We start from the raw sequence: 27,490 nt of genomic DNA, 5'->3' as shown, positions 1-27,490 counted from the left end.
CTATGGTGGTCATTTATAATAGCAATATGGCTATCACTGTTAGGGAGGTACTGTGGCTGTCAGGGTATGGAGGTAATTGGGGCGCCACTGTGAAAGGAGCATTGTGGCTGTCATTCTTTGTGGGGTCTCCACAGCTACCATTCATTGCAGAAGCACTATGGCGGTCATTCACTGTGACGGCACTGTGGCTATTATTTATGGGGGGCATTGTGGCTTTAATTCAGGTTGGGGACACCTTGGCTGATTGTGGGGGCACTGTTGCTGTCACTGATTATGGGGGCATTGTTCCTGTCATTCATGGTGGGGGCACTACTCCTGTCACTGATTGTGGGGGCACTGTTCCTGTCACTGATTGTGGGGGCCCTGTGGGTGTCATTTATTGTGGGGGAACTCTTCCTGTCATTCATGGTGGGGGCACTGTAACTATTATGGGGGCTCAGGCTGAGTGGTTGATACAGTTAAAGAAAGGGATAAGAATTATCCCCTATTGTAACCCGCTTATAGTGAATGTTTTCTGATTCATTACTAGTCTTCAGCCTTTGACCTTCCCAATATGGCGCCTCAGCCATCCGGGTTGTACAGCGCATGCGCGCGTCAGGCGATCGACCAGCTCTTCGTGGCGTTGGCGAGCGCGGTGGACGTTCTCCGTGCGACGTGCGTGTGAATGCTGACGCATGTACGTGCGCGCCCCCCGGCCGGCTCTGGCCCTTCCTCTTCTGTCGCCGCTTATGCTACTGAAGATGGCGGCTCCGTGACCAGGGAGGAAACCGGCACCAAGGCTGGGAGAGAGCGCGCCTCGCCAGGTGAGAGAGTGCAGCCTGAGGCGGGATGCCTCCTGTCATACATGTCTCTGGTAGCCGCCTCGTCTCTGCTGACTGTCTCATCCACGGCGGCTGTCTCTTCGTGGCCGGTCATAGCTCCCCATCCCCTTAGTCACCGTCTCTCTCCATCGGTGTCTATTGGTTAGTCTTCATCTTCTGACTGTCTCTTCCCCTCAGTGACTGTCTCTTTAAACATTTGGTCTGTCTCTGGCTGTGAATCCATTCTGTCTAATTTATGGATGTCTAGGAATCTGGCTCTTGTCAAGTAGATGCTGGAAGCGATGTGTCAGCCTATGGCCACATACCTGCTGTGGTGGGTTGTCAGATTTGTCAGGGGGGGGGGGGGGGGGGGGGGTTGTCAGGTGTAAACTATGGTGTCAGTCTGCCAGGGGAAGGGGGTTGTCAGGTGTAAACTATGGTGTCAGTCTGCCAGGGGAAGGGGGTTGTCAGGTGTAAACTATGGTGTCAGTCTGCCAGGGGAAGGGGGTTGTCAGGTGTAAACTATGGTGGCAGTCTGCCAGGGGAAGGGGGTTGTCAGGTGTAAACTATGGTGGCAGTCCGCCAGGGGAAGGGGGTTGTCAGGTGTAAACTATGGTGGCAGTCTGCCAGGGGAACGGGGTTGTCAGGTGTAAACTATGGTGTCAGTCTGCCAGGGGAAGGGGGTTGTCAGGTGTAAACTATGGTGGCAGTCCGCCAGGGGAAGGGGGTTGTCAGGTGTAAACTATGGTGGCAGTCTGCCAGGGGAAGGGGGTTGTCAGGTGTAAACTATGGTGGCAGTCTGCCAGGGGAAGGGGGTTGTCAGGTGTAAACTATGGTGGCAGTCTGCCAGGGGAAGGGGGTTGTCAGGTGTAAACTATGGTGGCAGTCTGCCAGGGGAAGGGGGTTGTCAGGTGTAAACTATGGTGGCAGTCCGCCAGGGGAAGGGGGTTGTCAGGTGTAAACTATGGTGGCAGTCTGCCAGGGGAACGGGGTTGTCAGGTGTAAACTATGGTGGCAGTCTGCCAGGGGAAGGGGGTTGTCAGGTGTAAACTATGGTGTCAGTCTGCCAGGGGAAGGGGGTTGTCAGGTGTAAACTATGGTGGCAGTCCGCCAGGGGAAGGGGGTTGTCAGGTGTAAACTATGGTGGCAGTCTGCCAGGGGAAGGGGGTTGTCAGGTGTAAACTATGGTGGCAGTCTGCCAGGGGAAGGGGGTTGTCAGGTGTAAACTATGGTGGCAGTCTGCCAGGGGAAGGGGGTTGTCAGGTGTAAACTATGGTGGCAGTTTTCTGGGTGCAGTTTGTCAGATGGAAGCTACATCCTCATCCTGCTGGGGTGTTGTCAGACGTGGCACCCGTGGGTAGGTTGGTTGCTCAATGTCGGCTTTGTATGCCTGTGGGTGGCTGGTTCCGGATTGTAGTTTTCCAGTGAGTTCTCAGATGTTGGCTCCATGCTCCACCGTTCCGGAAAGTTGTCAGATATGGACTCCATGCTCAGCCTGCCGGGGGGAAGGTTCTCAGATTTGACTATATTTCCTGCCAGGACTGGGGTTGTCGTGTATTAACTACATCCGCTTGCTGGGGTGTTGTCACCTATAAACAGACTTCTGGGTGTAAGGTGCCAGATGTGCGCCTCCCCGAGGGGTTGTCAGATATCGGTTCGATACTCAGCCAGCCTAGAAAGTTGTCAAATATCGACTGCATGCTCCGATTGCAGACGGGAGGTCAGATTTTACTATGTGAGGGTTGTCAGATGTCAATTATGTATTCGGGCTGCTGGGGGTGTTGTCAGATGTCGCTGAGTTGTTGGCTCTGGGGGTGTTGTCAGATGTCGCTGAGTTGTTGGCTCTGGGGGTGTTGTCAGATGTCGCTGAGTTGTCGGCTCTGGGGGTGTTGTCAGATGTCGCTGAGTTGTCGGCTCTGGGGGTGTTGTCAGATGTCGCTGAGTTGTCGGCTCTGGGGGTGTTGTCAGATGTCGCTGAGTTGTCGGCTCTGGGGGTGTTGTCAGATGTCGCTGAGTTGTCGGCTCTGGGGGTGTTGTCAGATGTCGCTGAGTTGTCGGCTCTGGGGGTGTTGTCAGATGTCGCTGAGTTGTCGGCTCTGGGGGTGTTGTCAGATGTCGCTGAGTTGTCGGCTCTGGGGGTGTTGTCAGATGTCGCTGAGTTGTCGGCTCTGGTGGGTTGTCAGATGTCAGCTTCGTAATCCACATCTGATTAAAATGTTGTCCTGGTCAGAAACCTTTGTCTGCAGAGATGTCTCTTTGTTATTCCAGCAGGATAGTTGTCAGCGCTCAGTCAGGTGTCAGCCGATGCCAGGAGCCCTCTGATTGGCTCGCATGTCTGTTTCCCAGCCGGGCTGCCCCCTGGTGGCACATACCTTGTATCGGTCACTTACTTTAGGTCCCGGGTCTCAGTCGTGGAGGATGGCACGGCCTGACACCCTCATCACCTTTCTGATTTTAAGGAAATCCCGTGTTTGGTGTCTAAGCTCCTGTGCTGTGTAATGTATAGGAGCCTCGCTCTCTGTAGGGTTTCTATTTGGCGCGTATTCATACCGTACATGGGGTCCGGTGTCACAACCGCTCCGTGGTAAAGATTGCAAAATTTGGGACCCAGCTCGGAGCACCTCTGGTAGATTTTGGCCCCTTATTTTTATGGTGTAAAACAGGAACCTCTCGTCTATTATTGTGCGGCTTTCTCAGGGCGCAGTCTGCGGGCCCCCCTTGTACCCCTCCGTTTTCCCTTGCAGTGTAGAGTCAGGGCGGGTATGGAGCCATCAGATGTGGGCACTTTCGTTATCATCGGTGCTAATTACCATCCTGTCTTTCCTTTGTCCCCGGCAGCGGCTCAGCCCCGTCAGATGTCCCTGCCGAGTATATTGTCCCCCCAGCTGTGCGGTTCACTGTGCTCGCTGCGCAGGAGGCCGCTCCGTCCTGCCGCCGGCCAATGCACATGGTGTACTACAGCACCGGCCGAGGAATGGCTCTTGTGGGCCAATTTACATGCACTCCTCCCCCGCAATAATTAGATCTTTAGTGGTTGCGACTTTCTGAGACCTTTTATATACTTTAGAGTTTTAAAGGGGCAGTCCAGGATTATAAAAAAAACATGGCTGGTGTCTTCTTAAAGGGCTTGCCCACAGGGTAGGGGATAAGGGTATGAATGGAGGGGATCTGACTGCTGGGGCTGGTCACCAGAACCCCCATTTGAATAATGCATTGGACTCGCTCCCTTCAACTTTGTGGGACCCCCGGAGATAGCAGAGTGCTTGTACCCTGCTGTCTCTGCCAGTCCCATAGAGCTGAATGGACTGCCGCACCTGCCTGCGGGTAATGACTACACCTCATCTATTGAGGTGGCGCTGTTTTTGGAAGAAAGCAGCCATGTTTGTGTAATCCTGAACCAGCGATAACTTCTGTGTCTTCATGAGACGATTGCCGAGTTGAAGGGCACGTGCCACTCTGCGCCTCTAATCAAGTAGTCCCAGCTGTGGGCATGCTTATACTTGTGGTACCACGGCCGCTGCTGGTGCCATCTCCTGTCTTTCACTACTTTCCCACGGAAGATCATCGACGTGCCCGGGCAGATAACGCCGTCTGATTGTGTTCAGAGCCGGCATCTGTGTGTGCCAGGACTCGAGGGCACAATTAGTATGTTTGAGTGACAGGGCAGTCACCTGCAGTTCAGTCAGACGATCAGAAGGGCTGGAGGTGAGTGCAGCCGATGCTTGATGTGCCCGCTCGTAGGGACAGGAGTGGTGGTCAGATCGCACGGGCAGTTGGGGGGGTCATCTACTTCTCGCTATATTGTGCCGTGTTCTTCCGTTTGCATTTAAACAAATGTGCAAAATGGGCGGTTCATACAGCCAGTCATATGAGCTGTATGCGAAGAAAGAAAGCTTGGACCCCGTGCCCTCGGTCTGCTGGTTTGGGCATAGAAAATCAGCACTGGGTGTCAGGATGCAGTTGCTATTAGCGGGCTTCAGCACTAGAGGGAGCTGTACTGCAGTGTTACTATCTGTCTTCAGTCTCGGAGAACCCCTTTAACTCAGTGCCTTTTTATATTAACGTTTCGTTTCACTTGCAGGACGTGTGTGGAATGCCATGGCCAGCTCTTCTGAGAGCGAGGATGACGCGTTCATGGCCATTGACAGAGAGGATGCTGTAGACGGGACCATGGAGCAGGAGGAAGAGCCACAGGCGACAGCTGAGGTGACCAAACACCACCGCTCAATGTCTGAGCTGCCGGAGGAGGTCCTGGAATACATCCTGTCCTTCCTGTCTCCATATCAGGAACATAAAACTGCAGCCCTAGTGTGTAAGCAGTGGTATCGGCTCATTAAAGGTAAGACATGGTGTGCACACGGTCCGAGCAGCAGCATGTCCTACACACCACACCGCCAGAGCGCACGTTACCCATAGCCATGTCTATATAGCCTAAATTCAGCTTTTCGTGATCTCTGTTCAGAAACCGTTTTAGTACATGAGTGTCGGTGCTATTTAACCCTTTCAAGCCTGTATTTTTTTTCTTTTTTTTCGCGTTTTCATTTTGCGCTCCCTGCCTTCCCAGAGCCATAACTTTTTTTTATTTGTCTGTTCATGAAGACATATGAGGCTTGTTTTTTTTTCAGGACAAGTTGTACTTTCCAACGCCACCATTTAATATTGCATATGATGTAGTGGAAAGCAGGGAAACAATTCCAAATAGGGTGAAATAAAAAAAAAAAAAGGCAATTCCACCACAGTTTAGATTTTTTTATTTACATTTGTGCGATAAAACTTTTATTCTACAGGTCAGTACGAATCCAGCGATACCTTATATGTATAGTTTTTCTTAGGTTTTGTTAGTGATAAAAAATTAAAAAGTGGGGAAAAAAATCAGTTTTTTTTCTTTTGTCGCCCTATAACGTTTTTGTAATTATGTATACGGAGCTGTATGGGGGCTAATTTTTTGCAGGGTGATCTGAACTTTTCATTAATACCATTCTGGGGTGTGTATGACTTTTTGATCACTTTTTATTAAATTTTTTGTACAAAATGAAGCGACCAAAAACAGTGAATTGGCCATTTTTTTCCGTTTTGCTGTTTGCCGTATGGGGAATATTTTTTTACTATGGGCGTTTTCGCACATCGCGCCCCCCCCCCCCCCATGAAGTGTATTTTTTTTTTTTATCTTTACACCTTTTTTTTTTTTTTTTATAGTTCCCATAGGAAACTATAACATGCAGTCATTTGATTGCTATTATCATAGACTCTGGAATCTCTGATTTTAGTACTTTCCTATGGAGCCCTATTACAGGCAAGGGCTCCATAGGAAATACTATGCAGCAGCCTCCTGTCATTCATAAAGACAGAGGCTGCTGCATACACACTTCGGCTCCTCCGATCGCCACACAGGGGAGCTGGGGCATAACCGATAGCTTTTGCTTACGGTTTAAAGCGCGCGCAGATGCCGTGGTCAGGGTTGACCACGGCATCTGAGGAGTCAAATGTCCGCGATCGGCATTCATGCCGGTGCGGACATTATCCGCGGTTGTTTGCTAAAAGAAGCAGACGGCCACCCGCGGCTAAGGCGCCATCTTTAAACACACGCCTGATGACGTACATGTACGTCATCGGGCGTGAATGGGTTAAAGGGGTTCTCTGAGACCTAAAACCACTCCTATCTCCAGTGCTGAGCTTCCTGCTCCTCTGATTCCAGTTCCAGCGTGATGTAGAAACATAGGATGTGTCGGCAGATAAGAACCATTTGGCCCATCTAGTCTGCCCAATATACTGAATACTATGGATAGCCCCTGGCCCTATCTTATATGAAGGATGGCCTTATGCCTATCCCATGCATGATTAAACTCCTCCACTGTATTTGCAGCTACCACTTCTGCAGGAAGGCTATTCCCTGCATCCACTACTCTCTCAGTAAAGTAATACTTCCTGATATTACTTTTAAACCTTTCCTCCCCTCTAATTTAATACTATGTCCTCTTGTACCTTCTACATGTGTGTCTCCGCAGCCGGCCCATCAGCGGCATCACTGTGACATATGCAGACACCACGTGACTGCTGCCACCACTGAGGCCATGGACGGCATGTCTCAGTCTCGCAACAGAAGCACAACAGAAAGAGGGAGTTTTTTTTTTTTAACCCTGCACTCTGCTTGGCCACTGAAGAATCTCTTTAAGGCCTCATGCACACAGCCGTTGCCCGGCAGGTGCCGTATTGCAGCCTGCAAACAGCAGGTCCGCAATATGCGGGCACCGGCCGTGTGCTCCCCGCTTGAATCCGGAGCTGCGGTGTGGAACGGAGGCACGGAACCCCATGGAAGCACTACGGAGTGCTTCCGTGGGGTTTCTCTCCGTGCCTCTGCACCGCAAAAAAATAGAACATGTTCTATTTTCTTGCGGTGCGGATGGTCGATGGATCTCCAATGCACATCTATCAGGTGAACTATGGTTTCAAGATGAAAGCACTTGGGGTACGACCACACGGCGTGGTCATGAGACAATTTGGCCTCAGCAGCCTCATATTTATTGAAGTCTTCATTGTTAATGGCTGCGCTGCACCTTCAACACCCTCTATACAGTGCAGTCTTCATTAGTTCAATAAGGGCGGGTTCACATAAACGTGTTGAATTCCGTTATAGCATTCCATTATAACGCATATAATGGAAAATAACCGAAGCCAAAAGGAACGCTGTCTGTTTTAATCTGTCCTAATATAGTTGAATGGAGAATAAATAATGGAACCCGGAATTCCGTCTGATTTCTGTCCTGCAGGCACCTGAGGTCTAATTAGTTGTGCAGCTCTCGAACGCAGCTGGCCACACCCTGAACAGCTCGCGACCACTCAGTGTGGTCATGCCCTTAGGACTCTTGCACACGACTGTTGTGTGCCTGTGGCCGTATTGCGGCCCGTATAAGGCGGGTCTGCAATACACGGGCACCGGCCCGTGTGCGCTCCGCATCACGGATTTGGACCCATATGCGGAATGGAAGCACGGATCGGAACCCCACGGAAGCACTACGGAGTGCTTCCATGGTGTTTCTGTCCATGCCTCCGTACCGCAACAAAATCGAACTTGCTCTATTTTTTTTTTTGCGGTGCGGACGGATTACGGACCCATTCAAGTTGAATGGGTCTCGATCCATCCCAGCCGCCGCACGGAATGGCCGCACAACGGCCGTGTGCAAGAGGCCTTATGCTGTAAACTCTAGTGTGTTTTGCCCACATGTCTCCTGGTGAGTGCATAGGATGCTTACCATCTGTCCACGCTGGAGGGCACAGCGATGCACGTGTGCCATCTCGCCAGTCCCATTGTGTATGGCTGATATTCCGTCTGCGGTATTGGGTTCTGTGAACGTCTCTCCTCGTCTGGCACTCCCTTCACAAGGTGCTGTGTGTATTCTATGAGGCTTTCAGATTATTCAGCTTTCAGACTTTTTGTATTTCAATTCCTCTCTGTTTTTAAGATCGGTTTGCTATCGGTGAATGGAAACCTTATTCAGACTGAAAAACTGCCCAGATACAGAAAATACTTACTTGTATCTCTGCACCAAAGTACATGTGAAATATGCCCAAAAGTGTGTCCTGTTGATTTGAATGGGAAATGCATGCGTTCATACAGCATATATTTTTACTCTGCTGATTTGAAATCCACAAAAAAGGCTAACCTGTAACCTGTGATGTGCATTTCACGTGTCCCAGGCAAAAGGGGGAATTGATATGCGTCAAATACATTTGCATTGCTGATTTCTATTGTACTCGGCATCATATTTTCAGCTTAAAAAAACTTGGGATTTTCAGTCATTGTGTTTTCATTTTCTACTACTTGCCTACCCGGAGCCATGACCTTTTTTATTTTTTCGTTTACATCGCCATATGAGGGCTTGTTTTTTGCAGGACAAGTTACACTTTTTAATGGCACCATTTACTATGGCATACAGTGGGAAGCTGGAAAAAAATTCCAAATGGGGTGGAATTAGAAAAAAAAACGCAATTCCACCACAGTTTTTTTATAGGTTTCATTTTTACAGCTGTTCGCTATGCAGTAAAACTCAATTCTTGGGGTCAGTGCAATGACAATATCAGATTTATATAGTATTTCTTGTTTTTTAATACTGGGGAAAAAAAACTTTGGAAAAAAATTGCCATATCCCGACCCCCATAACTGTTTTTAAAATTTGTATCTACAGAGCTGTGTGGGGGCTTATTTTTTGCGGGGCGATCTGTAGTTTTTATTGATGCTATATTAAGAGCGTGTGACTTTTTTTTTTTTTTTTTTTTCGGTTATTTAATTTTTAATTTTTTTTAATGTATATTTTTTAAATAAACTTTTAGTTTTGTACTTTTTTTTTTATATTTTTTTTTTAAGTCACCCTAGGTAACTATAACATGCAATGTTTAGATCACTACTTGTATTCTGTAATAATATCTGTGCATTACTAGGCTCTATCTGAACCCGATTTGTTGTGCACAGAAATGTATGGGCTCCGCTGAGGCCTGGCAAATCTTGCTGCAAATAACGCATGACTTTCTTCGTCTCTCGTCTTTTTTTTATGCACATAAATTACTGTTCGAAGATGGAAAGCGGCTTCGTAAGGGTCCATTCACACGACCGTAAGTGTTTTGCGGTCCGCACATGGCCAGTGCTATATAGAGAATGCCTATTCTTGTCCGCAACCACGGACAAGAATAGGACATGCTCCATATTTTTTGCGGGTCCGTGGAACGGAACAACCGCGTGCTATCCGCATCTTATGCGGCCCCATTGAAATTAATTGGTCCACATTCGTTCTGCAAAATTGTGGAACGGATGCGGATCCATTTATATGGTCGTGTGAATGCACCCTTAATGAGATTTTGGAACAGTAATTTAAATTTGTTTATGCTTTCAAACTAATTGGATTCAGATAGAGCAATCTGACTCGCTCAAGCCTAAATGTGACATCACTGGCCTAGGAAGAAGGCGTAGTGGGTCTCTACATTCAGCTGGTCGGTGGGGGTGCTGGAATCGGATCCCTACTGATCAGATACTGATCACCTGTTGGGTCATCCATATTAGGTATATTAACAGGCAGACATGCTGCACAGGGTATGCGGCTGCCTTACTGTCTGATAATTGCCGGTTCCTTACCGGCAGCACTACTACGGTGAGCTGGTGACCCGTGACCACTAGCTCTCTGTAGTATGGCTTCTAATAAATCTATAAAGGCATAGGGTATTAGTGTGACGTCTGAGCTGCACAGCTCCATGCATTGTATAATGGACAGAACTGGTCACCCAGTGAAGTGAAGGGGAGCAGCGCAGCAGTGACCAGCACCATCCACTACACAATGGACAGAGCGGTGTAGTTCCGGTGCTGGTGCTCCTCTAGGTGCGTGTTACTTCCGCTGCCTCCTCTTCTGGATAACCTACAGAGAGAGTAACACATGACTGCAGTCAGACTAGACAGGGTTTGTTTGTAGTCTGTAGCCATGAGACACACAGGTCTGCTTGGGAGCTGTATACTCAAATCGGAAAGTTGTTTTCTTAATCAAGATTATTTGTAAAGTTGCTTCCTTTTGGATGCATTGGTGCAATAATGGAAAAAAAAAAAAACTGGTTTCAAGAGTCTATATACTCTTTAAAGTCCATCTGTCAGCAGATTTGTCCCTATGACACTGGCTGACCTGTTACATGTGCGCTTGGCAGCTGAAGACATCTGTGTTGGTCCCATGTGCCCGTATGGCTGAGAAAGATGATGTTTTAATATATGCAAATGAGCTTCTAGGAGCAAAGGGGGTGTTGTCATTACACCTAGAGGCTTTTACATTGACAGGACCAGGTGTGATGATGTTGTCACACCTGACCCTGACTTCTCCTAAAGTGAAGAGGGCTCAGCAGTTACAGAGCCTCTAGGTGTAATGGTAATGCCCCCGTTGCTCCTAGAGGCTCATTTGCATATATTAAAACATAATTTTTCTCAGCAATGCGGGCACATATGACCATGGGACTAACACAGATGCCGACCGCTGCCAAGTGCACATGCAACAGCTCAGTCAGCGTCATAGGTATAAATCTGCTGAAAGATGCCCTTTAAATGAGTGTAACCTCTCAGTTTTTCTGGTCGCTTTGCAGCTAAACTGAATGTTTTCCGCAGTTACCATTTCAGACAGTGTTTCTCCCCAGGATTATTTTTTCCATGTCTGTGTTCAGGCTCCTTACCATTTATAGTCTATAGTAATAATATCCGTGCAGCTCGTATTCTGCACCTCCGCCAGACGCACCAACAGCTTCTTATTTTATCCCGACTCCTGGGAGTCTCCAGAATGTAACTGGGAGCTCCATGTTGTTGCCCCCCCTCATTTCAGGATAGCCCTAAATAGCCTTCTGTAGCCTGTGATACATGAAGACAGAGGAGCGGGGATGTGGGCGCAATCGTAGACATCACCATTTCATTCACCCAGTGTTCGCTTTTCCTGTCCATTATAATGGACGTTCCCTCCTGCATGCGTGACATTTGATGAGCAGAGAATGACGACTGACCAGGAGATGTGGGTGACTGAGGGTAAGACTATTCACCCCATAGGCTTAGTTTTGTGGGACGCCCTGGAAATTATATCCGATTATTCCTGTTACAACCTAAGCTGGCAACACACGTAGATGTCAGCTGAACCCACCAGTTTTTAGCAGGGCCAGCCTTCCATCTAATGTGTATATGTGCCGCCAGATTCTCATGCAACGGCAGACTCTGGGGCAGATAGATAGGACTGTTAGCTTTCAGCATGCCTGATCCAAGATCTGGTAGCAGGCTACTCTCTTTTGCATGATCTCCCCTATGGTGCGGGGCATTTAAAGAAGCAACTGTATCTTCTCCCGACACAACTGTTTTAGAAACTACTTGCTACTAGTTGAAGGGGGGGTTGTTCCTGCACAGTCTGGCACTGGCAGCACCTGATTGGATAATGTCAGACTTTGCAGAGCCCCCCCCCCCCCCTTCCCAACTGGTAACACCCATCTGGACCTTCATTGCAAACTGATAGCAATTCGTTCATAACTTCTAGCAGGAATAATAAAGGAATAGCACCAGAATTGTTATTACATGGGGAACACAAGTGGTAACTAAAACAGACAAGTCAGGAGAGGGGACAGGTCCTTTCATGAGTAAGGTTGTTACACTGCCCCCTTTGTTAATTACTTTATCCAGTGCTGCTCTCTGATCACATGGTGGCTCCTGCCAGGCACAGTTCATGGGAGAAAGCTGTCACAGTGGCTTGCGGGTGCACCAATGGAGCCCTGCATCAGGGACCTAGACATCTGAGTGATGGACACGGAGGTGGGACAGTGTAAAGTCTGGACCCTCCGCTGCAGTTGTTCAACTTCCCATCCAAAATGTCTGTGTGCCACAAAGCATCTCTGTAATAATCCCTTTTTCTTCCACCAGGGGTCGCTCACCAGTGTTACCACGGATTCATTAAAGCTGTCCACGATGGAAATATTCAGTGGGAAAGCAGGACCTACCCCTACCCCGGGACCCCAATTACTCAGCGCTTCTCACACAGTGAGTGTCCTTGCTTGTCGTGTTTGACCCATGTGAGACTTTTTTTCAGGCTACATGTGGAGCCCTGGACACCCAACCCATCAGAACTGACATGTTACTGTCACTCTAAGGGTCCATTCACACGTCCGTGGAATGGGTCCACATCCGTTCCGCAATATCCGGAACAGGTGCAGACCCATTCATTCTCCATTGGGCAGGAATGGATGCGGAGAGCACACTATGTGCTATCCGCATTTCCGGAGTGCGGCCCTGATCATCGGTCCGCAGCTCCGTAAAAGGATAGAACATGTCCTATTCATGTCCGCAATTGCGGACAAGAATAGGCAGTTCTTTGGGGGTGCCGGCCGGGTGTATTGGGGATCCGCAAATTGCAATACACCACGGACGTGTGAATGGACCATAAGCCACAATTAAAGAGGACCTTTCATGGGTCCAGACTTTATAAGATAAGTAGCACGTTAGGTAGGGCATAAAGCAGGGATCCTATAGTGCTTATTATTCCTGGGTGCGCGCTCCATTCGCCCGCTGTGTCCTCCGGTATTTTCCCCACTCAGTATGCCAATTACTAGCATCGGAACAGGGCGGAAGAGACGCCAGGGTTTCTCAGTGGGCGTCTCCTTCTCCCTGGCTGTAGCGCGCTGTCCAATCGCAGTGCAGAGCGTCACAGCGGACGAGCTGGGGGGTCTTTTAAAAAAACAGCCATGGCATCAGTGGCGGTGGGGACAGCCCTATAAGGTAACACCCTAATTAGACTTTTGCAAAACTGATGAAACCTTCTCTTTACCCTGGGTTCACACCTGAGCGTTTCTGAGACGCGCATTTTACGCGCGCATTTGTAACGCGTTTTTATGCACGTTTTTTGCATCAGTAAACGCGCGTTTGACGCGCGTTTGTCTGACTGCAGTGTTGTCCAGTGAGTCTATGGCCAAAACGCGCGACAAACGCCCCAAAAAAAGCTCAAGAACTTGTTTATGCGTCGGGCGTTTTACAGCGCGTTCAAACGCGCTGTAAAACGCTCAAGTGTGAACCAGGGCCATCGGGAAGCAATGGTTTTCACGTGTTGAGCGTTTTACAGCGCGTTTGAACGCGCTGTAAAACGCTCAGGTGTGAACTTAGGGTCAAGGTGACCTGATGAATGTTCTAGATCAGTGTTTCCCAACCAGTGTGCCTCCAGCTGTTGCAAAACTACAACTCCCAGCATGCCTTGACAGCCTTTGGCAGTGCAGGCATGCTGGGAGTTGTGGTTTTGCAACAGCTGGAGGCACACTGGTTGGGAAACACTGTTCTAGATTATCAGAAGGTATATCCATGTAGATAGAGAATCTCCTGTATAGCAGTCCAGGGTCACTGCTGCCGTCTACTGCTATCATTACATGGTACAGTTGAAAAAAGACATAAGTCCACCAAGGGATAGGTGGTGATGGGGATTAAGGAAAGGGGAGTGAAAACCAGACTGCTACACATTTACCTCAGCATCGAAGGGGTTGTGTCATCTCAGACATATGCCCCCATCGCCTGATAGGTGCGGGACGTGCACCTATATCGAGAACTCAGTCTTCTGCTTTTAGATTGTGAGGATTATTTGTCTTGTGTCTTCTTTATTCATTTTGTTTATGGATAGATGGATATTATGACCACAACCTCCACGTTACACACTGGGTTCTAGTAGTGCCCTATAAAACAGTAATAAGGATTTATGTTTTACTTTTGTCAGGTGCTTGTTACTACGACTCTAACCAGTCCATGTATGTGTTTGGCGGGTGCACACAGAGTAGCTGTAACGCTGCCTTCAATGACTTGTGGCGGCTGGACCTCAACAGCAAAGAATGGATCCGACCTCTGGCGTCAGGTGAGTGTGTGGCTTCCGTGGTGGTGGTCCAGGGAAGCGGCAGATTTAGATGCTGTTTTTTATAACTGTCTTTTCTGTCGCTGCAGCAGCTTATAAATAGTAGACAAAGGTCATAGCCGGAGATGATGAGAATCCGTTTTGCAGCAGTTTGCGTCGCTGTAGTTTGCACCATATTTATCAAATGTCGCACATTGTTTGATAAATTTGATGCATCTTTAAAAGTGTTCTCCAGTTGATATCCTGCAAACACCTCACCCCCAACAGCTGTTCTGCAGTGGCACTAGTACTGGAACATTGTGCAATTCATGGAGCTGGTTATTGCAGCTGCTCCCATTCATATCAGTTGCAGCAGCGCTGCCGTAACCAGCTCTATCTACTGCACCGTGGACAGAGCTGTAGAACAAGCTGATTATCAGGGCTGCAGGTTGTTGGACAATCCCTTTTAAAAGCGTTATCTGAGTGATGGCTAACCTCTGGCACGCCAGCTGTGGTGAAACTACAACTCCCAGCATGCTCCATTCATTTCTTTGGAGTTTTGAGAACAGCCAAGCAAATGTTAATTTTGGGAGTTGTAGTTTTGCCATAGCTGGAGTGCCGGAGGTCAGCCATCACAGGGTTTTCCCATGACAGTCTTTCTAACAAAGCTAGAACCAGACCTGTACCTCACATGGCCCAGAGATGTCTCAATTAAGGTCTCCAATTGCTCTGCTAGACTTTTTTTGGACTGACAGCTCAGGGGCGCGTCCTTTCCGCTGTAGCGCTTTGCCTATAACTGATGCAGCTGGTGACAGTTGAAGATTTAAACTGAGTACGTGCGACCACCTCAGTGAGGTGGACGTAGAAAACTGAGAAAAGAACAAGCAACATGTGGCGCTATACAGATTCATTTTATTGAATATCAAGTGGCTATACTATACTACATTTTTAATTGCATGCAGTTACAAAAGTATTCGGATCCAGGTGCTGGTTTGAAAAATGTTGAATATTTTTCATGGCACAATCCCTTTAAGTCTAACTCTTCTGACTTAGGATGTTACTCCACTTTCTACTTCACTATTCTCTACTGAAGCTCAATTGTGGCAAATTTTTGGACTCTTTGCAGTTGATAAATCGGGCTTACATCAGCGCAACACCCACTTTTCAGAACTGGAGTGAGTGACATAAAAGTGCCAAATTTTTGTGCAAATAAGTCCAAAAAATCTGAGCACTATTTTGGGACTCTTAAAAACAGAATTCCGGAGAGCAAGGCTTGAGAAATTGCCGCCCCCCCCACTCACCATCTCCATTGATTTTGCATGTAATTACCATTGTCATGTGACAGCTGTGATGTCATCACTCCTCATATTTGTGGTACAGATCGAGGACTAATTTTGTACCGGATGCTACTGTTCTGCAGGGGCATAAATTGTCCTGACTGTAATCATGCAATATACCCGTGTGGGGTGGTTCAGGGGATGACGCATCTATCATTTGTCAGGGACAGGCTGCTTTCTTGTCACAGATTACACATTACCTTGTCCTATAGCAACGTGAGCGAGAGATTATTATTCCCAGCTCTCTGCCTGAGAATACGCTGCTGAGCGATATCCCACGGGAGGGGCCGCACCACAATCCCACCCTGCTGTCAGGACAAGGCCGGGCTGCGGGCAGGTTTGCAGTCATTAGCTCATAGTCTCTGGAAAGCTGCCCAGGAGTTGTGTGTCATAACTTGTGCCCAGGTAGAGCGTCTTACCCATCCCGACATGGAGTCTGAAGGCTGGTGTTTTATAACGGCAGGGCTCAGGCCTCCCGCTGTGGGAAGCACCTCTGTTGTTTAGGATGGAAGGAGGGGTGTAAGAAGTGGTTACATGATGGATTTCACTTTTAGGCAATAGATTTCGTCCTAGTTACAATGGGTTCTGCATTTTCCTTGTAAATACAGAGCAGCCAGTGGTTGGCGCTGATGGAGCAGAATTAATTGCAGCCCCAATGAGACATTTCCCACAGCCAAACCCTGTGTCTTAGGGCTCATGCACATGACCATATGTATTTTGCGGTCTGCAAAACACTGATCTGTAAAAAATATGGATGACGTATGCATTCCGTATTTTGCAGAACGGAACAGCTGGCCCCTAATAGAACTGTCTTATCCTTGTCCATTATGCAGACAATAATAGGACATGTTTTAAATTTTTTTGCGGAACGGACATACAGAAACGGAATGCACACAGAGTAAATTCCATAATTTTTTTTTATTTTTTTTTATTTTTTTTATGGTCCGCAAAAAACCGGAATGGACACTTAAAGAAAATAAGTTCATGTGCACGAGCCCTAAGGGATTATTGGGAAATCCCCGGACCTTCCCGCCCCCCCACATCCTAAGCAAAATGCGGGCCTCAATGCACGAGCACAGTCCGTGGGGCAGCGGATCGCGGACCCATTCACTTTAATAGGTCCGCGATCCGGCCGTTCTATCTTTTTGCGGAACGGAAGTACGGGACGAAACCCCACGGAAGCACTCCATAGTGCTTCCGTAGGGTTCCGTTCTGTGCTTTGGTTCCGCATCTCCGGATTTGCGGACCCATAGAAGTGAATGGGTCCACATCCGTGATGCGGAATGCCCACTGAACGGCACCCGTGTATTGCGGCTCCGCAATACGGCAACAGGGCGCACACGCTCGTGTGCAAAAGGCCTTATACTGGGCGCTCAGATTTGCCTCCCTCACCCCAGCATATATATAATATAATCTCCTGGGACCTGGGCAGGATTGTTTCCCACCACTTGCTGGCATGAGTGCTTTCATAATGGTCCTGTCTGGATTCCTGTCTGGGAGCGGCAGGGGAGGGGGTCACTATATTTAGGCCATTCAGTACAGAAGACTTGCACTGCACCTATGCGTAAAGGCAGAGATAATGCCGGTGAATTACACATATACACGGTGAATGATGTGTATGCTTCTTATAATATCACCACTTTGCTCCTATTTCTAACTCCTGGTGTGTTTTCACAGGTTCCTATCCCTCTCCAAAGGCAGGGGCCACACTTGTTGTATACAAGGAGCTGCTAGTTCTGTTTGGTGGATGGACGCGCCCTAGCCCGTATCCCTTACATCAGCCCGAACGCTTCTTTGATGAGATTCATACATACTCCCCATCTAAAAACTGGTAAGATGTGATTTTTTTCTGTCATGGCATGCGGAGAGGGTAACCGCCATCTGCTTGTAAATGGTGACCTGAGATCTGCAGAGTCAGTGACAGACTGCCAGTTTCCAGTATGTGATCTGTAGCAGTGCCCCAGACAAAAAAAAAAAAAAAAAGAATACCTAGGAGCCAGAAAATAATTTGTCACCAAATTTAAAAGGGTTTTCTTAGATCTTTATACTGATGACCTATTGCAGCTCAGCCTCTTTCACTTCAATGGGGCTGAGCTGCTCCTAGACCATGTGACCAATAAACGTATCTGATCGGTGGTCTAACGACTAGGAACCCCACTGATCAGCTATTTGAGAAGGCAGTAGTGCCACGGCCTTCTTTCAGCTCACCAAGCACAGTGCCACCAATTTGATAGCGGCTGTGCTTGGTATAATAGCTCGGCCTCATTCACTTCAATAGGGCTGAGCTCCACCTACGCCATGTGACCAATAAATAATTTCCAGCCTCGGATAACCCCTTTAATGTTAGTATTATTAACCCCTTGACTCGACTGCCCACTGACTATATACCCCGTGCAGATAGCAGCATGTACAGGTCCTTCTAAAAAAATTAGCATATTGTGATAAAGTTCATTATTTTCTGTAATGTACTGATAAACATTAGACTTTCATATATTTTAGATTCATTACACACCAACTAAAGTAGTTCAAGCCTTTTATTGTTTTAATAATGATGATTTTGGCATACAGCTCATGAAAACCCAAATTTCCTATCTCAAAAAATTAGCATATCATGAAAAGGTTCTCTAAACGAGCTATTAACCTAATCATCTGAATCAACTAATTAACTCTAAACACCTGCAAAAGATTTCTGAGGCTTTTAAAAACTCCCAGCCTGGTTCATTACTCAAAACCGCAATCATGGGTAAGACTGCCGACCTGACTGCTGTCCAGAAGGCCATCATTGACACCCTCAAGCAAGAGGGTAAGACACAGAAAGAAATTTCTGAACGAATAGGCTGTTCCCAGAGTGCTGTATCAAGGCACCTCAGTGGGAAGTCTGTGGGAAGGAAAAAGTGTGGCAGAAAACGCTGCACAACGAGAAGAGGTGACCGGACCCTGAGGAAGATTGTGGAGAAGGACCGATTCCAGACCTTGGGGGACCTGCGGAAGCAGTGGACTGAGTCTGGAGTAGAAACATCCAGAGCCACCGTGTACAGGCGTGTGCAGGAAATGGGCTACAGGTGCCGCATTCCCCAGAAACAGCGGCAGAAGCGCCTGACCTGGGCTACAGAGAAGCAGCACTGGACTGTTGCATGTCATTCGGAAATCAAGGTGCCAGAGTCTGGAGGAAGACTGGGGAGAGGGAAATGCCAAAATGCCTGAAGTCCAGTGTCAAGTACCCACAGTCAGTGATGGTCTGGGGTGCCATGTCAGCTGCTGGTGTTGGTCCACTGTGTTTTATCAAGGGCAGGGTCAATGCAGCTAGCTATCAGGAGATTTTGGAGCACTTCATGCTTCCATCTGCTGAAAAGCTTTATGGAGATGAAGATGTCATTTTTCAGCACAACCTGGCACCTGCTCACAGCGCCAACACCACTGGTAAATGGTTTACTGACCATGGTATTACTGTGCTCAATTGGCCTGCCAACTCTCCTGACCTGAACCCCATAGAGAATCTGTGGGATATTGGGAAGAGAAAGTTGAGAGACGCAAGACCCAACACTCTGGATGAGCTTAAGGCCGCTATCGAAGCATCCTGGGCCTCCATAACACCTCAGCAGTGCCACAGGCTGATTGCCTCCATGCCACGCCGCATTGAAGCAGTCATTTCTGCAAAAGGATTCCCGACCAAGTATTGAGTGCAGAACTGAACCTAATTATTTGAAGGTTGACTTTTTTTTTGTATTAAAAACACTTTTCTTTTATTGGTTGGATGAAATATGCAAATTTTTTTAGATAGGAAATTTGGGTTTTCATGAGCTGTATGCCAAAATCATTAATATTAAAACAATAAAAGGCTTGAACTACTTCAGTTGTGTGTAATGAATCTAAAATATATGAAAGTCTAATGTTTATCAGTACATTACAGAAAATAATGAACTTTATCACAATATGCTAATTTTTTGAGAAGGACCTGTATATAAACAGTCAGGCAGCTCTTTAATCCTAGCGCTGGGGTTAAACTCCTGCAATCTAGCAGGAGCAGGTCGGGTCCTGGCTGTCGGACACAGCGGGTACCTTGAGGAGAAGACGGGAACGGTTTATTACCGCTCTTGTCTTCTCCAGTGCCGACAGAAGAGCGCTGCATGAGCTTCCTTTATTAGTCCTGGCGGTCATGTGACCGCCGGGTGTCTCTGGGCAGGAGCAGAGCTGCAGGGTCTTAAGAAGACCCTGATCAGCTCTGCCTGTGTAATGCCCCCACAGGGGGCTTTTTTCCCCATGTAACTGGGGCTACTGTGGAGCCCCAGTTTTCCCCAAATTAAACCTAAAAGGGGGGAGAATCTAAAAAATAATCATAATAATAAAAAGCCCTAAGTGTCAAATAAAACACATTGCAAAAATTATTTTAGTAGACAAATAAAGTTAGGGTCACTAAACCACCACGTGCACAAAATCGTGAAATATTGCCTGGACATTCAGGCCTTTTTTAGGTCTGCTCATGAAAGGGTTGAGGATAACTGTGTAGAGCCCAACTGTACAGAACTTTGAAATGGAACTCACAAGTGATGGCCTATCTGATCAGCGGGGGTCCGACACCCTGAACACCTGCCAATCAGCTGTTCTCTAGTGACTCCGACACCCAGCTACACGGCTCCCTCCATTGTGTAGTGGTCAGAGACGGTTACTGCAACGCTGCTTTAATTGAAGCAATTGGTAACCAGCTCCATCCACTTGTTGGGGTGTAGTAATTCAATTAAGAATTATTAATTATGGTCATGAAAATAATTAACCATAAAAAAATAAAATGTATAAAATTTGTCATAAATTCTAAAAATCATGACCTGGTGAATTGTAGACAAACTAATCTATAGAATTCACATCTGAGTCCGACTATTTCCTCAGATAAATAAGTTCTTTTGACTTGAGATGACGTTAATGATAAACATGTAGTTCTGCATTATACAATAATACACAGGTATAAAAATATGCAGATTTATTGGTTACAAGATTATAAACATATATAAGTAAATAAACACAATGATACATGCAAATTAATATATATAGCGTTAATATAAAGCATTACAAGCTTAACAATACATGTGAGTGGAAATAACTTGTCACATTATAACCAAGCTATTATTAGGTTAGGATATCAAAATATGAACATAAGTTATATACATTACTACTGTTCAGAGAAAACCTCATGATATCAGGACGGGCATGTCTAATCCTAGACATCAATATGGAATGCTAAATACATTCCACCCCCCCCTCTAACCAACTACACATCACATGACTTCAGGCATGGGAAAATCCATCCAAGGATATAACTTAGAAGAGATAACTGTATCCTTCCGCCCCATCCTGGACTATTTTCACACATATAACTTTGGTAAGACCATTAAGACAAATAACAGGCATCTAGGATCTTTAGATTATGAGTCTAGTTTCTTCTGCAGGTAGAATGAAGTCTCACAATATCCTAAGACTACATCTCAATATGGAGATGATCAATTAATTTCATTATTTATTTATTCGCCAATCTAGATGGTATAATTTCACCCACACTATCAAATTAGTCTTAATAAAATAAAATATAATTTTCTGTGTCTATTACCAAGTCCTAGTAGGAATCTCACTTCTGCTCCTAGGAAAGCTGGGTGGTCCCTTGATAGACCCCTCTAGAGAGCTCCACTTGTTTTCTCTTTCTCCTCCCTCTGTGTATGTTTTATTATCACAAACTTATCAGTTAGACACACCTTCCTAGTTTGGAACTTTCCAATCATTGTCGGATGGGCGTGACCATTGATAAAAAAATGTGACATCATAACCTTACCCAGAATGCACTTTTGCTACTGTTGTAATGTCACCTACTGATACCTAGGTGGCACTGCTGTATAAGCTATTTGCATCATAGTATAAAGAGTTAACTTATGTAAGTCTGAATACAATGTATTTTATACGTTTGACCTTAGAAGCTTTAATTCAAAGCTATAGGGATTAATTCTGACACTTGTAGCAATTAGAGACAGACCTCTAGGCGTCTCTCTGAATGTTTCTCACACTGTTGATTTATGTATCATAATGATATGAATGGCCTTGTTTTCTCACAGAGATATCAGTACCTCCTGTCATACCAAAGATGTGATTAATTGTTACAGAACACACATCTTTACAGGCACTCTTTTAGAGACAAATATTCTCCTAATGAGAAATATATATAATATACTGGATACATGTTGTCTTTGTAACATATAATAATATAATATATATATATATATATATATATATATATATATATATATATATATATATATATATAATATATATATATATTATATCCTACTGATTGTCTTATGCTAAGGACTAACTAAGGCTCATTAAATGAATACATACATATTATATATTTAGCTTCATTAATAAATACCTAATTGTATAGGTAATTATCACCAGCTGCATAGAGCTTATCTTTATCTCCCGTCATAAATGTATACGTTGACAAGGAGGATTCTTCTCAGACTGGTACATTCATGAGAAGAATAACAATAAAAAGCAGAAACCTTTGTACGACCTTACTTTGGCCTACTCAAGACATACAAAATTGTAACTATACTCGAGCATGGGTCTTAAAGGCAATGAACATCCATCTTGACTAGAATAAATTGGATATCAATGCATTTACCTATGAAAAGGCACAACACACTACAGAACGTAGCTGTTCCAGAAGAACGGATCCGCTCTGTTTTATTAGAGGTAAAGGCATTTATTTATTTTTATATCATTTTAGCTTTATAATATGCCCCCCAAGGGGTTTTCAAAAGACCTCTGGGAGGGCTTTTTTTAATAAATTTTGTTTCGTTCGGATCCGGCACTTCTTTTTTTCTGGCATTGCGGTATTTTAAAAGCCGGATTCGGCACTAATACATCCCTATTGGGGAAAAAAATGACAGATCCGGTGTTTGCTGCAGTATTATCTCTGTCCTGAACAGTCAAAATGACTGAACTGAAGACATCCTGAACCGATTACTCTCCTCTCAGAATGCATGGGGATATACATGATCAGTTATTTTCTGGTATTGAGCCCCTGTGACGGAACTCTATGCCGGAAAAAAAAAACGCTAGTGTGAAAGTACCCTAAGGCCTTGCAGCTCTGCTATACACGAGACACTTGACGATCACATAATCGCCAAGTTCATTAGGGGAAGCAGCACTTTCTCTGTTCGCCGCATAGCACTCATTGATCGCTATGTACTAAGGAAATGAGAAGGTAAAAGCAGTAATAAACCACTGCTGTCTTCTCTGGTCCCTGGCTGTCATAGTGCAGGAACTTTTGCATGTTCTGTGGCCCAGATTAAAGTCCAGCACATGTACGGCGCTTGGTCACTGTGAGGGCAAGCAGATGGTGACAAAACTGTAAATTATTTTCGCCGGTTGCAAACTTGGTTGCGTTTTGGTCGCCATTTGGAGGCCTTTGTAGTGAGGTGAACATTGGCTTCCACACTGTCTCACCTGATATGCCAGCATTAGTTTATCATTGTAATTAACCTCAAGGCATCTTTCCAGGTGGAACTGCATTGTGACCACCCATGGGCCTCCGCCGATGGCTGGGCATTCATCCTGCGTTATCGGTGATAAGATGATCGTCTTCGGGGGATCTCTTGGTTCTCGGCAAATGTAAGTTGACATCCACTATATTCATCTACTGGAAATGTCCACACCAGAGTGCATATGCCATTACTTACTGCTCCTGTATGAGACGGACCAGTCATATGTATACTGCCATATCCCGCCGTTCTTGATACACATCTCTTCCCCCTGGAATTCATACAAGCTGCCCTTGAAATGTAAAGAGTTTGTAACCTGTGAGCAGTAAATGAATAATAATATGCTGGTCTTTCAGGAGCAATGATGTCTGGGTGCTCGACATGGAGCAGTGGTCTTGGTCCAAACCAAACATCTCCAGGCCTAGCCCCCACCCCCGAGGAGGACAGTCTCAGGTACGCTTTTGTCTTTATGTCCCCTCTTACACATTGGTTAATATGAGATGATAATGTCATTGACCTTCCCGCTTATAGATTATTATCGACAGCGAGACTATCCTGATCCTGGGTGGCTGCGGAGGACCCAATGCTGTGAGTACCCAATGTGCCGTAGTCCAGCCCTTTGTGCTCTGCTGCGTAGTGTTACATTCTGTGACTATCGTCATGTTACTCCCTTTCAGCTTTTTAAAGATGCCTGGCTGCTGCACATGAACACAAATCCCTGGACCTGGCAGCAACTGAAAGTGGAAAATGAGGATCATGGAGCCCCAGAACTGTGGTGCCATCCAGCCTGTAGGGTACGTCCTCCATGGTTGCCCATGGCCACCTAAATTTTATTTGCCTTGTCCATTGGCCATAGGACTTTTATGCAGCTAATTAGTGGATTCTAGGGCCATTAATCTTAGTACATTTTTGGTCTAAATTCTGTATTGTTATCACACACAGTCTGATCCCTCATATATATACAGAGTAGTAATGATGCTCTCTCCCCTTTCCTGTAGGTGGGTCAGTGTGTGGTGGTGTTCAGTCAGGCACCCAGTGGTCGCGCTCCTCTTAGTCCAAGCTTGAATTCCCGTCCTTCACCAATCAGTGCAACTCCACCTGCCCTGGCGCCTGAGACTAGAGAGTACAGATCACACTCCCCGGTCCGTGCATCCGATGAAGCCCCTTGTGTAAATGGACGCTGGGGGACCCTCAGACCCCGACCTCCGAGGCACACTGGAGGTGGGTCCCGTGAAGGAAGCCTTTCTCCAGCTAGGGGTGATGGCCTATCACCTGTCCTTAATGGGGGCAGTGTGTCTCCCGCTGCAGCTTTGGACAGCCCCTTGCAGGTCATTTCCCCCCCTGCCGCTGAGAGCTGTGAGCATAAGGCACCTCCCCTGCCTCCTGCCCGTCGAGGATCCCTTCCAGAGCAAAAGGATTTATGTCTCAGTGCAGAAGACTGCACATGGAAAAGGGGGGATTTAGATTTGGACCCTACAAGTAGAAACCTGCCTGAACAGACAAATGGAGTCCACACTCCCCCGCACATTACTTCCACGTTTTCTGGAGCCGTGTCGCCTGGAGCACTTCGTCGGGGACTGGAAGCTGTTCGAGCATTTGTAACTTCCTCACCTTCCTCCTCTTCATCACATGGGGGAACTAACCCCACCAGCCCACCTACCCTCACCTCCCCTGGTTCTCCCAGCAGCGGCTCTGAAGCAGCCTCAACACGTCCAGTCCCGGCCCAAAGTGATGGCCATTCCTTGCCCCCTATCGCCCGTCGTCTAGGACATCACCCTCCTCAGTCGCTCAACGTGGGGAAGCCCTTATATCAGAACGTGAACTGCAAGCCTATGCAGATGTATGCCTTGGACATTCAGGGAACCCGGGAATGGGGTCGTGTAAAATGGAAGATTTTCAGCAACAGCTCTGTGGTGGGACCCCCCGAGACCAGTCTACATACTGTTGTGCAGGGTCGAGGGGAGCTTATCATTTTTGGTGGTCTCATGGACAAAAAACAGAACGTGAAATATTACCCCAAAACCAACGCCTTGTATTTTGTAGGAGCTAAGAGATAATGTGGACGTCAGAGACTGTTACCTGGAGATGTCCCCCACCCAACTCCCTTTTTACACTACTTGACCCCTTGTGATATGGTCCCTTAGATCTTGGATAGGAGTCAGTGCATAAAATAGGGCCTTGGGGTTGAGGTGACAGTCGTGTCTCTCCCTGCCCCCCTCCTGATATGACACCTCTCTGCTATGGGCTCCTGCAACACCTGTGTAAAGCTTCTTAGTCAGTGCTGCAATCTATTATATCGGAGGGTTGGACGGGCTTGAAAGTGGGGTGGTCACTGGGCTGCTGGGAGTCCCAGTCCTGATATACATAACTGACCTGTGGCTATCCACTTTCCTATTAGTAATGGTTGCTACAATCCACCCCTTTAGTTCTAAATGGAAGCTGTAAGAGTGGCTGCAACTCTCTGGTGATTTTAAAACCTCAGCACCCATCTTCCCCTGGCATGCAGGTCGCTGGATGGGTGCAGGGTGTGAGAGGAATGTTCTATTTTGCAAGATTTACATTTAAATAAAGCCAAATTCACAAAACGAGCTGAGGATTTCCCTGCAGGAGCCTCTCTGAGGGGTTGTCTTTATGTGTTGGGTCTGTACAGGAATACAAGATGGATTTTATCTAGTGGGGACCTGATGCCGCAGTGATTCGCACACCGCTCTGTATACTAGTCATAAAGCAAACCCGCCATATACTGATAGAGCAGAGTCCACAGTCCCAGAGACTTCTTTCACATTGTGACCAGATGGTTGTATATGCCGGGAAAGGTCTGGACACATACATAAAACAGATGCATAGGCCTGGACAGAGGCTAAGAGCGCCATTTTGGCCTCCGTTCTATCACTGCATGGCGTGGTTACTGTTTTTTGCGGCATGAAATAGCGCAGCAGACTGCAAAAAGAGTACTACATAGGATATGGATGCCACTAAATGCCATTTGTGAAAAGGGTTTATCCGGTGCCAGGAGGAAACCAGACAACTCAAGATCAGCCTGCTGTAAAGAACTGGTAAGTACTTACCTGACAGATCACGCCCCGTTACTTAGGTTTTCCCGGCTGGACTCTATTTACCAAGCTGCAGCGGTGACGTAACGTCGACAACACATGACCGCTGCAGCCAGGTAAACAGCCCATCTGGGAGAACCAAAGTAACACTGTGTGATCTGTCAGGTAAGTACTTGCTAGTTCTTTATTCCCAAGGGTTAAATGGCGATAGCCCCTTTAAATGTGTATCTCCTGAGGTCTCCGTCATTGAGCTGTGCACTGCCACATGTTGTGGCAGGTCCACTTTAAAGAGACAGGGTTGTGAGGTGGGATATCCTGATCCCATCCAAGTACCTACTGGGTGGAGTAGTTCTTTATTATTCTCCTTCCAGATGCAAAGACTATAGGTGAGGGGGCTTACAGGCTCGGTGAAGTTGCAGAGCAGCCATGTTGTGTTGCAGCTTCCCTGTGCAGAGCGGAGGATAATCTCTGGGGGCAGCAGTGGAGCGCTCTCCACACACCAGGGATGCTGGGGGTCTATGGTGCCTACATACACTATGGGCACAAACCATGAAGAGGTTCACAGCTCCTGACCTCCTTTTTGGGGATTTCACCCCAGATCAGAGGAGGAGAAGGGATACTTTTCAGCTGATTACATTATTGCTACAGTATTTTATACAGTCTTGATGCATGGTCCTCCACTCCCCCCATAATCCACTTCCCCTCCCCTCCTCACTCAAGCAGTCAGATAGCAGCTGCTGCGGACCTTCTCACACAGGGATTGGCACTATACATGGGCAACTTTTTGACACTTGCCCCTGATGGGGGATGGATTGCAATAAAGTTCCCCGATTCTCAGCTTTCCTTGCCACACTGGCTTTCTTTTTGTCATTAGGGTTAATGGTGGCATGAGTGGCAGACCCCCTGATTGGTAGGGGAGGATTTAAGTGTCCAGCCTGATGCGCAGCGACGGGTGTTTCCAGAAGCAGCGGTGCATTGGCACACACTGTGTTGTGTCCGCTACTGCAGCATTATGGACTATGTTGGATGCACCTCCATCTGACTGGCCTAAGGAAAGGTCTTTAGGGGATATTCCTAAAACCAGGAAGTTAAAGATTGGGCTGAGCACTCAAATACTGGGATTCTGCATATATAAGGTAATACATTAATAATATTTATTCTCTGCAAGGCATACACAATAAAAGCAATATAAAACTAACATGTATAACAAATACGGACATATACGTACCGAACCTTGCTGATTCTACTACTTCACGTATTTTAACCCCTTCATGTGAGAGGATCAACTGATATTACATTGCAATATATCGCCACATTTATTTGGATCCATTTACTGCAGAGTTTATTTTAGGGCGTATATGTTTGTTATATGTCAGTTTTATATTGCTTTTATTGTGTATGCCTTGCAGAGAATAAATA

General features: G+C 46.7%; 1 protein-coding gene across 1 annotated transcript; it reads left to right on the top strand.

Annotated features, from left to right (window-relative positions):
* Positions 1-657: 657 nt before the first annotated feature.
* LOC122929049 (F-box only protein 42-like) lies at positions 658-27,490 on the top strand. Its single transcript, XM_044282491.1, has 10 exons — positions 658-803; positions 4,882-5,139; positions 12,214-12,330; positions 14,045-14,179; positions 17,170-17,323; positions 23,038-23,148; positions 23,375-23,471; positions 23,550-23,606; positions 23,696-23,812; positions 24,017-27,490. Exons 1-10 carry the CDS (start codon positions 665-667, stop codon positions 25,073-25,075), a joined length of 2,244 nt encoding a protein of 747 aa, XP_044138426.1. The 5' UTR covers positions 658-664; the 3' UTR covers positions 25,076-27,490.

Source organism: Bufo gargarizans, chromosome 2 (genome assembly GCF_014858855.1).
Source record: "Bufo gargarizans isolate SCDJY-AF-19 chromosome 2, ASM1485885v1, whole genome shotgun sequence".
NCBI classification, from domain to species: Eukaryota; Metazoa; Chordata; class Amphibia; order Anura; family Bufonidae; genus Bufo; species Bufo gargarizans.
Note: the sequence above shows the minus strand (reverse complement) of the source record. Positions and strands in the feature narration are given on the sequence as shown.